Here is a 13,176-nt window from a genome sequence, read left to right on the forward strand (position 1 = left end):
GCACGGATAGAGAGCAGCTTCTGATCAACTCCTAATACTTGTTCAGGAGCAAACACCTTTGAACCCCTCCAGAGGATCCCAGCAAACACTGCTCTCACTCCTGCAGAATGACGGGAAGCATCACCTGGACCATCCCGCAGAACAGAGGGATGAGGGACGCAGTCACCAAGTCCCTCTGTGCATTAGCAAGATCCATCCACTGACTTTATATTTCTACCCACCATATGCCACCAGACCTCGGCTTTGTGGCTGTTTTCTAAATACTGAGATGCATGGAAGTTTTGCTGGAGCAGGAGCTGTAGGAACAACTCCACGGAGCCATCCCTGCTGAAGCCCAGGCAGAGGGAATACGTCGCCCCAGCTTTAACCTCTGGGCTCACACTGAGTCTCATGCAGAAGATTTTCTTTTCCTTACTGAGAATTGATTTCTGAACAAACATGCTCCACAGAAAGCAGCAAAATAAAAATAAGCATGCTCAAAATTCAAATTGGATTTTGCCAAAGCATCCACGCTAAAAAAATACATTTTTAATATCTTAAACTGTGCACTTCGCAAGTAATTAAATTAGCAGTGTTTCTGCATTACAGCTTTTCTTCCATCCGTTTAAGCATTAGATTAACGTTGTCATGCAGATTTTAAATGGAAAAATATCACGCTGCAGGGAACAATTCAGGACGAGCAGCAGAGCAGAGCAGGATCAGGTCTAGCAGGAACACACTTGAGCCCCCGGTGTGAGCCAGGGAGCTGCCACACGCTGCCTCATACCAGAAGGGACAGCCACCAGCTGCCTGGCCCTGGCAGAGTGGACCCCGGTGACGGGTGGCACTGCAGTGACAGCCACCCCCTGGTGACAGGGACAGCTCCGTGTCCTTGCACCACTGCCCTGTGCCCAGCATCGCCCCACAGCCGCTGGCGAGCTTTGAGAGGCTGCGCGGCTCACCACCACAATACGACTGCATTATTTAAAAGCCTCCTTAAAATATCATCATTTTGCCTCTGCTTAACAAAACCTGGCATGAAAAGCGTGCTCTTTAAAACACCATTTGTCCTTGAAGTCAATCTTGTTCTCCTCAGCTCATCGCTCTCTCTTGGGATTAAATTAGGGGGTGGGTGGGAATCAATGGCAGGCAGCCCCAGAATTTGCTCCATAGGGAGTGGAGCACAGTGCCCTGGGGATGAGGAATCACCAGCATGCAACGCTCACCAGGGAAGTGGGGACCACCCCAGCCTAGCTGGGCAGGGATGATGTCAGATGGTGACACCCACCCGTTGTAGAACTGTCCCCGCTCTGCACTAACACACAAGCCAGCGCTGCTCCCACCAGTTCCATAACCCTCCCTGAGCTAAGTCCCACTGGAGGACACATCATTGAGCTGGTGGATAGATGTGTCTAAAGCATCTAAGAAGTTAGAAACATTTTGATGAAGAACATTACAGCATTGTGAATCAACATCAATCCACAGAGAACAACCCATGACCATGGATTCTACACACCACGGAGAATCACAGAATCACGAGGTTGGAAAAAGACCCACCAGATCATCGAGTCCAACCATTCCCATCAATCACTAACCCATGTCCCTCAGCACCTCATCCACCTGTGCCTTAAACCCCTCCAGGGAAGGTGAATCAACCCCCTCCCTGGGCAGCCTCTGCCACTGCCCAATGACCCTTTCTGTGAATTTTTTTTCCTAATGTTCAGCCTGAACCTCCCCTGGTGGAGCTTGAGGCCATTCCCTCTCGTCCTGTCCCCTGTCCCTTGGGAGAAGAGCCCAGCTCCCTCCTCTCCACAACCTCCTTTCAGGGAGTTGGAGAGAGCAATGAGATCTCCCCTCAGCCTCCTCTTCTCCAGGCTAAACACCCCCAGCTCTCTCAGCCGTTCCTCATAAGGCCTGTTCTCCAGCCCCTTCCCCAGCTTTGTCGCTCTTCTCCGGACTCGCTCCAGAACGTCAACACTGTCTATTTTTCAGTTAACTAAAGCTGATGTAGGAGGTTCTGGGCCCTCTGGATCACCAGGGGATAGAGGGGAGAGAGAAAAAGAGAAACCCTGATCAGAAGCAATCCCTTTGCTGCGTCTGGAGGAGCAGGCAGAGCCTGCAGGCACCGCAGTGCTGGGCATCGCTTCTCCAGCAGCAGAGCCACGTGTGGAGAGCTAGGAACAGCCTCGCTGGCCTCTGCTCTGCTGGACAGGCACCACACCCTCGCAGTCTACTTTAAAAAGAAAGATGACTTTGCTCTATCTGAAACCCCAAAGAGGATGCACGTTTCCAGCGCTTACACTCAGCAAGACGTCTGCAAAGTCTTTGTTTACTGAAGACACGAAAGCCAGGGAGTGAGTATTCCTTTGACTCACTCCATGCACCACCATAGCTTCAGAGTTTACCTGGTAAACTCGAAAATGTGTATTCGCATCTGAAGTTCACTTCGCCTATACTGGGTTTGACATTGCAGTGTTAAACGTGGCTTTTACATCACTGTAATGACACGAGAAAAGCCCAGGCTGCACTGAACCCAAAACCCTACTTAGGAGGTACACGCTCCTGAAGGCCATTAGAAATTTGAGAGCAGCACAAATCAGCACAGATTTTGTTTACTTATCTGCTTCCTTTTTTTTTTATCCTTCTTTGAGTTATTCCTGCTTTCTTTGTAGCTGTTATAAGCTACAGTCCTGGGGGAAAACGCATTGTGAATTCAGTGCAAATCCATTCTGTTCACTGGATTGGTCTTAATTTGCAGCAATAAAATGAAGATCAGAAGATGAACCATAAAAATCAACCTGATGTGGAGAGCTACTGAAATAATATGTAATTTTATATCAAAATAATTGTGCCATTTACATCTGAGTGCTTAAAACTACTCATAATTGCAACAAGACTTAAACCATAGATTCCTAAATATATGAGGTAGTTATTACGGTTATCGTCTGGCATATGAAGCAAAGAAAAAGAAGACACAAGTCCTGTAATGCTGCAAAGAAATATCTGCTTTCACTTACACCCCTCAAAAACCATGAGAGTTTTATCTTCTGTTTCCAAACTAATCTTGCAGCCCATGTTTTTTTTCCAAAGATAGCAGGCTGGAAGTTTGCTTGTGACTCTCCTAAGCCCCCAATCACCCAGGCTGTACAGCCAGGCATGTAGCACGGCATCTGCATACAAAGCGTGCTTTACAATGCAATTCCAGCGTTAATAATCCCACGCTTCTACATCAGAAATTTGCACTTTAATAAAAGCCTTGCAATTTTTTGCTTCTAGCCCGTAGGTCACCTGGGGTATGTTCAAAGAAGTGGAAGATCACGGAGGCGAAAGTCATTTTCTTGATGGTAATCACACATCTCAGACACGGCTCTGGGGCTTTGGAGGGCTTCATCCCTTCCAGGCAGTGGTTTCTCCTCCTTTTTGAGCGCTAAGCAGTTGTGCTAGGGACGTCTCCAGGGAGAGGGGATGACTGCAAGATGTTTCCCAGGAGCAGATTTGTATTTCTGCCTTCTTGGATGACCCTGGAGGGGAAGGTGCTCCAGAGCATTGCTCCCCTCTGGGTTGGGACTTACAAGCCCACAATACTAGAAAGGTTTGAGTTAATCACAGCACTGACAGTTTTAAACTTGTCACACACCTTAATGATGTTTGCCAGCAGGTATTTATTTAGGTAGAACGGAGCCAGTGGGGCACTGCTCTGACCCTGGCTAAGTCAAGCCCATGGCCACCTTTCCAGGACGGGGAAGAGAAACATCCCACTGGAGGAACACACCCACCACTGCAATGCAATGCATTAGCAGCTCTTTATTAATGAGCTTCAACAATAACCCACTATTTAAGGCACACAGTGAAGAAAAGTGCCTTTGAAGGGATGATGAATTATTAGCCAGCAGAATGTGATGACTGGAATGTGGTCAGGGCATCAGCCTCCGTGCTGCTGGGGACAGTGGAAGGTCCCCCAGCCCACAGCCTGCCAAGCAGCAGCATCCAGGCAGCAAGCCAGAAATAATCCCAAGTAAGAAAAGGATTGACCAAGCCGCCCTGCACTGGGCTTGCTGTGAGCGCAGGCGCCCCTGATTTCAAGATATACTCATTGCTCTGGAAGAAGTAGTGGACCGGCAGCAGCACCAGCTTGTTCTTCTCCAGACCCTTAATTTACATCCATGTTCATGCCAGTGCTTTCCCCTCCAGAGCAGTGGCCGGTGCTGAGCGGGTGGCTGAGCACTGCGGCACCAATGCAGAGGACAGCTTAGCATCTCCTGGCTGGCTGAGAAAGATCTTTGGGTGCTAAAGCTGCTCCAGACCTCGCACAACGCGACACGCAATTTTTGCACATCCAGTACTCAGCAACTGCAGCAAACACCAGTTCCCCCACAGCGCTTGCAGCAGGAAAGCCCGTCCTTGTGCAGACTTGACCTTCCTGCGCAAGCTTTAATAACCTCTCTGCCTCGCTTTGATAGGAATGGTTGGACTCGATGATCTGGTGGGTCTCTTCCAACCTGGTGATTCTATGATCCTTACAGCTCTGCCATGACAAACCCCATCCTTGGAGACCTCCACGGCACAGGCAGGAGCCCCAGTATTGCCATGGCATGGGCATGGTGGCCAGGAGTAGCTCGTGAGATGGGACTAGGCATCCTGCACCAGGCAGGGAGGATGGGTTTCTCCTCCAGGGAAAGGTGCCCAGCCTCTCTGCAGGCTCCGTGCTGGCTGCAGGGTGAGTGTGGACTATTAACTCCACCAACTTGCCTTTGCAGTTAGAATATTTTTTGTTTAGGCTCGCGCTGGAGTTAATGGTCAAAGCTGCCACCATCAATTATTTATGAACACAAATAGATAGTTGAGCTTTGTAAATTGGGTCCCTCATGCCCGTGTGCGGGCAGAGCTCTCATAAAGGGCTATTTTTGAACTGCTGACAGCCCCAAATCAGCAACGCAGTGGCTGGAGCTGCAGCTGAGCCCCAGGCACTGTTGTGTCTGAGCTCCCTGCCGTGTCCTGAGCATGGACCAGGGTGGTGGGGAGCTGGGATGCTGTGGGGCAAGGCTTCTCCCTGCTGCATGCGTGATGACAAGGCTGCCAGGATGAGCACAGGAAGGGTGGGACAAGTTTCAATTTGAGAAGTTGTTCTCTGTGGTAGCCACAGCACATCCAGATAGCCCCACACACCGGGATCAGGGCTGGATTCGCTTTACTGACAGCTTGAATTGGGCTGATAATCAACTAGAAAAAGGATATGGCAAACTGGGAGGGAGAAGAACCCAGGCTGTTGTCTTCAGATGGTCCAAGCAGGTGAAGACCCAGCCTACCAGCCCTCCTCCCATGCCGAGCATCAGAGGGATGTAAAAATACATCCTTTGTCTTCAGCAGCGGTGCGGCAGATTGCAATTTTCTAAGCCAAGCGTTGCAGCTACATAATTTTCAAGAAAAGACTTGAAGCGATCCCAAATATTCTCCCTGAGCATCTGGGCGAGCTCACCAGTGGGACGGATCTAGCACATTTGAAAGGACAAAAGGGAACAGCCCCTCTCTCCCTTCCACCTTGTGCACGCAGGAGGCAGCTGAGCTGTCCCTCACGGTGACAGCAGAGGTGACGCTGGGGAGGTCCCATCCAGCTGATGCCACAACCAGACAGGCAGGCAGCGAGCTGAGATTTAGCGAACGCCAAGCAGAGGTTTGCTCACACGAACTCTGCGGGAACGCACCTGAGTCCTAATATTTGCAGACGTTCCCAGATGAACATATTTATCCCCGTAAACTTTGTCTCCTATATTCCAATTTGGTCTCTGAGCTGGAACGGGTCCAGAAAACGCGTCGTCGCTTGACAAAAAGCCCCCAAGCTGGCTCCTCTCCCGCCCCCACCCTTGTCACAGGAGAAGTCGCTGTCTCTCCCTTTTACGTAATCCCACGGGCACCGGGAGCGCCTGGCAGCCGGGGGAGGCAGGAGGGCTGGGAAGCATCCCGGGAGCTGCCCTGCCAGGGGGGCGGCAGCATCGCCCAGGGCCCAAGGGGGGCGGCAGTCGGTATTTTTAGTGTAAAACAAGGGCCAGCTTAGCTAGCACATAATTTTAAGCAACACACGCTGCATAGCTTAGCAGTCAGAGAAGTAATTCAAGCAGAAAATTAATTGGGAAGGACTTCAGCTTCAAATGTAAAGGAGCTGAGGACTTTACAGGATTATTTTCGCAGCCGTTGGGAAAAACCTTTGGCTTCTCCAGGCGATGGATTTCCCTTAGACTGAGAGACCAGGCCCAGAGATGAATATGAAATATCAGCTCCATCACAGTTGGAAGGCATCTTCCTTAACTAAAGGTTATCTCAATACAGCAGCATCACAGCTGAACCTGAAGGTTTACTCAGCTCTTCCTCCAAATTCCCCTTCGCTTCTTCTCTGGGGGAAGAAATCAGCTCTAGATATTAAGAGATTTGGGAGCAGGAACGGGGATTAGTCATAAAGATAAAACATCAGCCTTGTCACAAATGAGATGCTATTCCTGATGCAATTCCCCAGGTCTCGGGCAGCCAAAGCCAGGAGAGCTTGTGCAGAGCGCCACAGGAGAATTCAGCCCTCGGTATTAAAACCTTATCTAGAAATAAGCCAAGAAGGATTTACGAAGGCCCAACATCGGAGGCTGCAGGAGCCTGTCTGTCATGTGGGCAGCAAAGAATTGCAATTATCCGGAGCGTCGGTACGCTGATAGCACTGGGAGCCCATGGGAAATCAGCAGAGATAACGGCTGGCAATTAGTACACAGTGTCCGTAAGCCTAATGAGCAGATATGACTTGGTAAGAGATCGTGTCTCTGAATGACGTGCTCAGAGACGCGTCCCCCACAGACGTGCTTACAGGGGAAACTGAGGCAGAGAGGTGCAATGGCTTGAACCTGGCTGCAGGAGGGAAAAAAGGTCACAGGGAGCTGCCAGCTGCCTCTGCTCCACCAAGAGGCTGTGAGCACCTGATGAAAGGACAAGTTATACTGATTTGCAGAGTTGCCTTCTTCGGACAGGACTCACTGCCATCCCCCAAATGCTGCCCCTCCAGGGCCAGCCCGCAGTGCCCAGGACCTGAGGCACCTCCCGGGAGCCCCGCTGGAGCACCGAGCCTGCCCCACCACCCCACCCCAGCACCCTGTCCAGCTAGGAATTGGCTCTGGGAGACAGCAACCAGACTTTCTGCTCTCACCAGGGGCTCCCTAAAGTAGCACTGCCTGGACCACCCCTGCTGCCGACCCCTGCAAGAGGCAGGAGTGCCCACAGCTGCTGCTAAAAGTTGGTCACAGCTGAACAACAGGAACAAGCGGTTGGAAAGGCCACTCAGGCAAAGCCTCTGTGGTACTTATGAACCATTGAAGCAACTCACAGCAAATTACACCCAAGCATGACATTCCCTCTGCTTCCACACACCCAGTCTATGTGATTCCTGGAGAGTTCACACTGATATTTTCAGAGCTACAGGATCGCCCTGTGCTGAGTTGCATGCATGCCTGAATTTTGCGTAACGGTGCCAAAGCCAGCTTGGCTTTGCCTCAGACCCAACAACCATAACGTAACCGCACAACCGCACCCTCACAGCTGGCTGCGCAGGATTGTCAGCCGTCCTTCCACGGGCTGGGTACCAGCACAGATAAAGTTTCCCGGAGCCCTGATCTCCTTGTCACCCTCCCCACTCGCTGCCCGTGGAGAGCCTCTCGCACCAGTGCCGGGATGCTCTGCACAGGGCTGTGTCTCAGCCAGAGCATCCCCAGGCTGCTCCTTCTCCCAGTCCCAATAATGTCAGGATATCCTGAACAGGCAAAAACCAACCACCAAAGTCATAGAAATCCTTCTCATTTTCAGCTGAAGGCGTGACAGAGAAGCTTACCAGCTGCCCACACTGAGCACTTCTGACTGAAGTCACAGACGTTCATTATTCTTCCTGCCTAGGTTAGAAGGAATAAAAGATGCATGTGGCATTTTATAAAAATGCCCATGAGGCTTTTTTCTCCATTTCACCTAAAACTGGCTTTGATCTCATCTTCACTAAGTGAACCAGGTGAAAAGTCAGTAGGCGATCACCATGACGAAATGGTACCCAAAGCAGAGGCTTCCTTTTGTTCTGTACAGCATAATGCAAATGAACTTTTCCTGTCCAGTCTCAAACATGCTTTTCTAATTGATTTTTCTGCTCTTTGCCACCAATATAAACTATATTCAGCCCTTAAGAGAAACCATCTTAATACCCCTGCCATAAATTCACAATGGTGTATAAAATGTACCCAGGCAAGTGGGTTTTGTATAAAATCACAAATATTCCTGCAAAACCATCACCACTCAAACGCTATTCAGTTACGCACAAGTTTAAAGATCTATTAATAACCTTAGGAGAGTGTTCCTCTGCAAAATCAGAAGCATCCAGGCAGGCAATTCTTTAGAGGCAAAGTAAAGAGCTATTACACTGCAATGTAACAAAGAGCGATGCTGTGACCATACCTATATTTCATGCCCGTTTGCTTTGCGGTGGATTCTTTTAATGAAATGTGATGCTGGGGGGTAAATGTCCCCAAACTGCGAGCAATAATAGCCACTGTCCGAAATTTTGCCCGGGCTGCATTCACTACGTTCGGGGTAGTGGTGTTCTGCTTGCTGATGAGTCTGTCTTCACCATTTCGACTCTTCAAGTTGTGCTCTGTGCAGGCGATGGACACTTGCATCGCGCCCTCAATACGCCTTTAGTCACCGTCCAGGTCGCAGCCAGAGCCCCCAACGCGGGCTGCAGGCTGCCCAGCAGCGCAGGGCTCGGTCCCTAACGCTGCCCAGGAAACCTGCCAACCTTGAACTCGCAGAAGTAGCCGAGGCAGCGGAGGTCTCTGGGAGAGCTGGACCGTGTCCCTGCGATGCCAGCAGCAAAGAAGCCCCGAAGTTGCCGACGCGATTGCAAGAGCAGCTTTCAGCTCACTCTCCAATCTCCCTTTGCAATATTCGCTGCTGCTTAGATGAAAGCATCCATCCAGTCAGGTGCTTTTGGAAACATAAAGCTGTTCCTTCATGATGAACCGTCAGCAGCAGCCGCCGCTCTGCCTTGATGCTAGCTTGCTTCTGGCTGCTGGTTTTAAATCAATGCAGGCATGCTGCAAGCGCTGGCTCCGACACCCGCTGGACCACGAACTGCTGAACAGGCAACCGCGCCGGCTGAAGAACCATCCACTCGCAAGCAAGCCCCTACGGACCAGCAATATCCATCAGCTCTCCTTTGCCCAGGTGCAGCTGCCTGCTACATCCCACCCATCGCAGCCTCCCAAGTGTCGGGGCTGGCAGCGGGTTTTGGGGGGTGGCGCAGCCCCAGCTCTGCAGCAGCTCCTGGGATCCCCCCGCCAGGAGCCTGCGGGCCTCCTTTGTGCTCAGAGGGAAGGCAGGCGCTTCAGGCTGATGCTGCCCGTAAAAATAGCTGCCAGCATCACTGTGCAAGCAAACGATCCCTTACAGAGGGGAAAAAAATCCGTGTTAAAATGGGCTAATTATGGGAGGGGGGGAAGGAAAAGGGGGAGGGGGAGAAAAATTGCTCTGCTACAGCGTGCCAGGGAGTTAACGCCTTAATTCTGTGTTTCTGGCACCCGAAGCCGCCGTCTGCAGACACACGCTCGCAGCGGTGTCAGGGTTAATCCCTTCTCCCCCAGCATCACCAGCCCAATAAGCCGCAGCGCAAAGTCTTTGAAGCAAACCATCCCTGTTCCTTGCTGCAGTCAGGGCTGCAGTCAAAGCGGGGAGCCCGGCAGCGAGCATCGGGTGCCACCTCTGCCAGGGTGCTGGCTTTGGGTACCGCGGGCAAGACAGCCTGGGGACCCCAGTGGCGGTGAGCTGGGAGGGCAAGGCAGGGATGGGGGAGGTTTGGAGGCACCCCCATAACCCCTGCCCATCACTGCCACCCAGCAGAGCAGCCCTGGGGGAGCACGGGTGGCAGGGTAGGTGTGTGAGCAGCGGTTTGGCGGTGCCCCGAGTGCAGACCCTGCGGAGAAGGTGCCCACGGAGCATGTGTGGGTGGCAGGTGGGTGTGCAAGTCACCTGCTGTCCCTTCCTCAGCACTGTATGGGCCAGTGGGAAAGAGTCCACACAGGTTCCCCACATCCCACCCCGAAATCTGCCCTCAGAATCCCAGGAGAGCAGAGGTGAGGGTGGGGGCACCTCTGGGGATCCTTTCACCCATCTGTCATAGAATCATAGAATCACCAGGTTGGAAGAGACCCACCAGATCATCGAGTCCAACCATTCCCATCAAACACTAACCCATGACCCTCAGCACCTTGTCCACCCATCCCTTAAACCCCTCCAGGGAAGGTGACTCAAGCCCCTCCCTGGGCAGCCTCTGCCACTGCCCAATGACCCTTTCTGTGAAAAATTTTTTCCTAATGTTCAGCCTAAACCTCCCCTGGTGGAGCTTGAGGCCATTCCCTCTCATCCTGTCCCCTGTCACTTGGGAGAAGAGGCCAGCTCCCTCCTCTCCACAACCTCCTCTCAGGGAGTTGGAGAGAGCAATGAGGTCTCCCCTCAGCCTCCTCTTCTCCAGGCTAAACACCCCCAGCTCTCTCAGCCACTTCTCTTGTTCTCCAGCCCCTCACCAGCTTTGTTGCTCTTCTCTGGACTCACTCCGGAACCTCAACATCCTTCTTGTGGTGAGGGGCCCAGAACTGAACACAGGATTCGAGGAGCGGTCTCACCAGTGCCGAGTACAGAGGGACAATAACCTCCCTGGCCCTGCTGGTCACGCCGTTTCTGATCCAAGCCAAGATGCCATTGGCCTTCTTGGCCACCTGGGCCACTGCTGGCTCATGTTCAGTCGCTGTCAACCAACACCCCCTGGTCCTTCTCCTCCAGGCAGCTCTCCAGCCAGACTTCTAGTCTGTAGCACTCTTTGCAGTTCCTTTATCTAATGGCTCATTGACACCCATGCAGCACATTTCTCTGAGGATGGAAAGCATTATATCAGAGTAAAGGAAGCTACTTTACAGTATCTTTCAGAAGATTATTACAGTTAATCATACAGCAGACCCACAAGCTCCCAGCTCTCTTGGACCAACCTTCAGGCAGAGGTTTTAAGTAACCTCCGCAAGGCTTTCTCTCAGACACAAAATCTTGCTTTGAGAGAGTTTCCAGACATCTAATTAGTGAATTAGATCAGATCACGCACCACAAATAAACACTGCTAAACAAAGTGTATCACCTGGAGGCGTGGAGTCCTGACTCCAAGGTGCCTCACTGTGGGGCCTCATCTAGGACACTCTTTGCTTTGCATTTCAGAGCCCAAAGCTGGATTGACAAAACCAGGATTATTTCTCTTTCTGATGGATGCCCAGCATCCTCTTACTGGGCACAGATATTTCAAGATGTATTTTTACACCTTGTTCTATAGATATTTGGAGAGTTCCCGTCACAGCCAGCAGCTGGCTCTGCTGAACGGTGTCACTTAGGGCTAGGGACGTGGCCAGGTCACTGTCATCCAGGTCCTGGTCACTGTGCTTATTGTCACAGTGTCCCATGCCCTCCGGTGCCAGGGCAGGGCCAGGGAGGGGACAGAAAGGGACAGTCAAGTTCTGCACTGACACATCCCACAGAGCATATTAACTCAAGCCGCTTAGCTTCAGAGGGGTTACCACCTCTGCCAAAGAAAAACGTATTTAAATACAGGATTTATTTCATTTCCCTGAACAAGATAATTACTTCTGGACTAAAATGTTAGAATAACTAATTTTGCATCATGAAAATGCTGAGCTTATAAAACAAGAGCTACGTGACAGCCGCGGTGGAGGACGGTGCTGGGGTGCTACAGGAGCTCGGGCTCAGCCACGAGCCTCCGGTCGGGCTCTCTGTGCTGCTTCACCATCACCAAACCGCTACAGACGCAGCTGTTTGCCAAGACATACGTATGCATTCCACCCCCCCGAGGAAGGTGAAAATTGCTCATTAAACAATTTGCTCGAAATGCTTCATCAAACAAATCTGTTCTAACGCAGATGCTTGCAACCACGCTGGCTTTGCCTTTCCTGTGATCCCTGTCAGGCCCTGCCACAGGAGCTCCTGCATCCATCCTGGGCTTCAAAATAAAGACAAGAGCTAGACACAGACCTACTGCAAGCAGGATGCTCTAGGCGAGCACGGGAGCCAGGAGATGTTCTGTGGCTTCTACACAAATACATATTTTGATGCCCTGAACAGTCCATTTCCTTGCCCAAGACTTTCCAGGGGAAGGACAATGAGCATCGCTGCGGGAAGCAGAATGGAAACCTCCAAAAAGGAAGAAATACTTTCTTCAGAGCCAGTTTGGTCACCGCAGAGGCACCAAGGGGCGACGCAGCTGAGGGAGAAGGGGGTGATGGAAAATCTCTTCCTGAGCTGGGAGCACAGGGGCCATCTGCTCCCAGGGGCTGCACGGCTCCTGCTGGAATGAACGGGGAAAAAGATGCTCGTGCCATCCAAACATAAAAATAAGCCAAGGTCCTTCAGTCTGGAACAGATGAAACATTTCAAGGGGATGCAGACCCAGCCCTCTGACACAGCTCAAGCTGAACACCCAGCTTACTTCTTTCTTCTTTATTTTTTTTAAGATCTCACCTTCTGGGGAAGCAACTTTGAAACTTTATGCCAAGTCTGGCTTGAGACTTTGCTCTCTGGTGGCTTAAGTCATCGGCTATTTACACTAATTACTCTACTGTGCCATTCAACCAAAGCGAAGCATTTCATTGGACAAATAGCAATTAGCATCCTATTAATGCCCTTAAATTTAAGCTCGTTGCCAGCTAAACCTGTATTTTTGGTAATAACAATATGCTGCATATAAATTCTGGCAGGCTCTGGCAGTCTTTTAAGACAGCAGGTCTTAATTTCACGCCTTCGTTGTGCTCAGACCTCAGCAGCAGGCTGTACTGGCGATAGCCACACACGTTAATTAAATAATAGGCATTGCACAGGCAACGAGGCCAAGCCAGCTGGTGAGCAAGGGGTAAAAGGTAGAGCAGATCGCCTCTGCCCCCATCCCTGTGCCATTCATGCTTTACCAAGTAAAACCTTTCAGTGCATTTTATAATAGAAATATTTTTTTCCCATCACCAACCGCAAAGTTCGTTTCTACTTCAAAAGGTAAACTAGAAATTTTCATTAATCTCTATAAAATCTCATATTTCATACAAATAAACTGAGTATTTCTTAACCTTAATTTCCTACAACATTTTC

At 50.8% G+C, this 13,176-nt stretch overlaps 1 protein-coding gene across 4 annotated transcripts in view; it reads right to left on the reverse strand.

The window, feature by feature from the left end:
• KCNAB1 (potassium voltage-gated channel subfamily A regulatory beta subunit 1) overlaps positions 1-13,176 on the reverse strand; it is a 155,484-nt gene that overhangs the window by 124,479 nt on the left and 17,829 nt on the right. The window contains exon 1 of one of the 4 annotated variants that reach the window (XM_069865148.1): positions 8,446-9,628. The exons of the other annotated variants lie outside the window; for them this stretch is intronic. Coding sequence (XP_069721249.1) covers positions 8,446-8,666 — 221 coding nt within the window. The 5' untranslated portion in view covers positions 8,667-9,628. Of the gene's footprint in view, positions 1-8,445; positions 9,629-13,176 lie in introns of those variants that run through there. 4 annotated transcript variants of the gene reach the window in all.

The sequence above is a fragment of the Phaenicophaeus curvirostris genome, chromosome 10, assembly GCF_032191515.1.
Source record: "Phaenicophaeus curvirostris isolate KB17595 chromosome 10, BPBGC_Pcur_1.0, whole genome shotgun sequence".
In the NCBI taxonomy this organism is placed as follows: domain Eukaryota; kingdom Metazoa; phylum Chordata; class Aves; order Cuculiformes; family Cuculidae; genus Phaenicophaeus; species Phaenicophaeus curvirostris.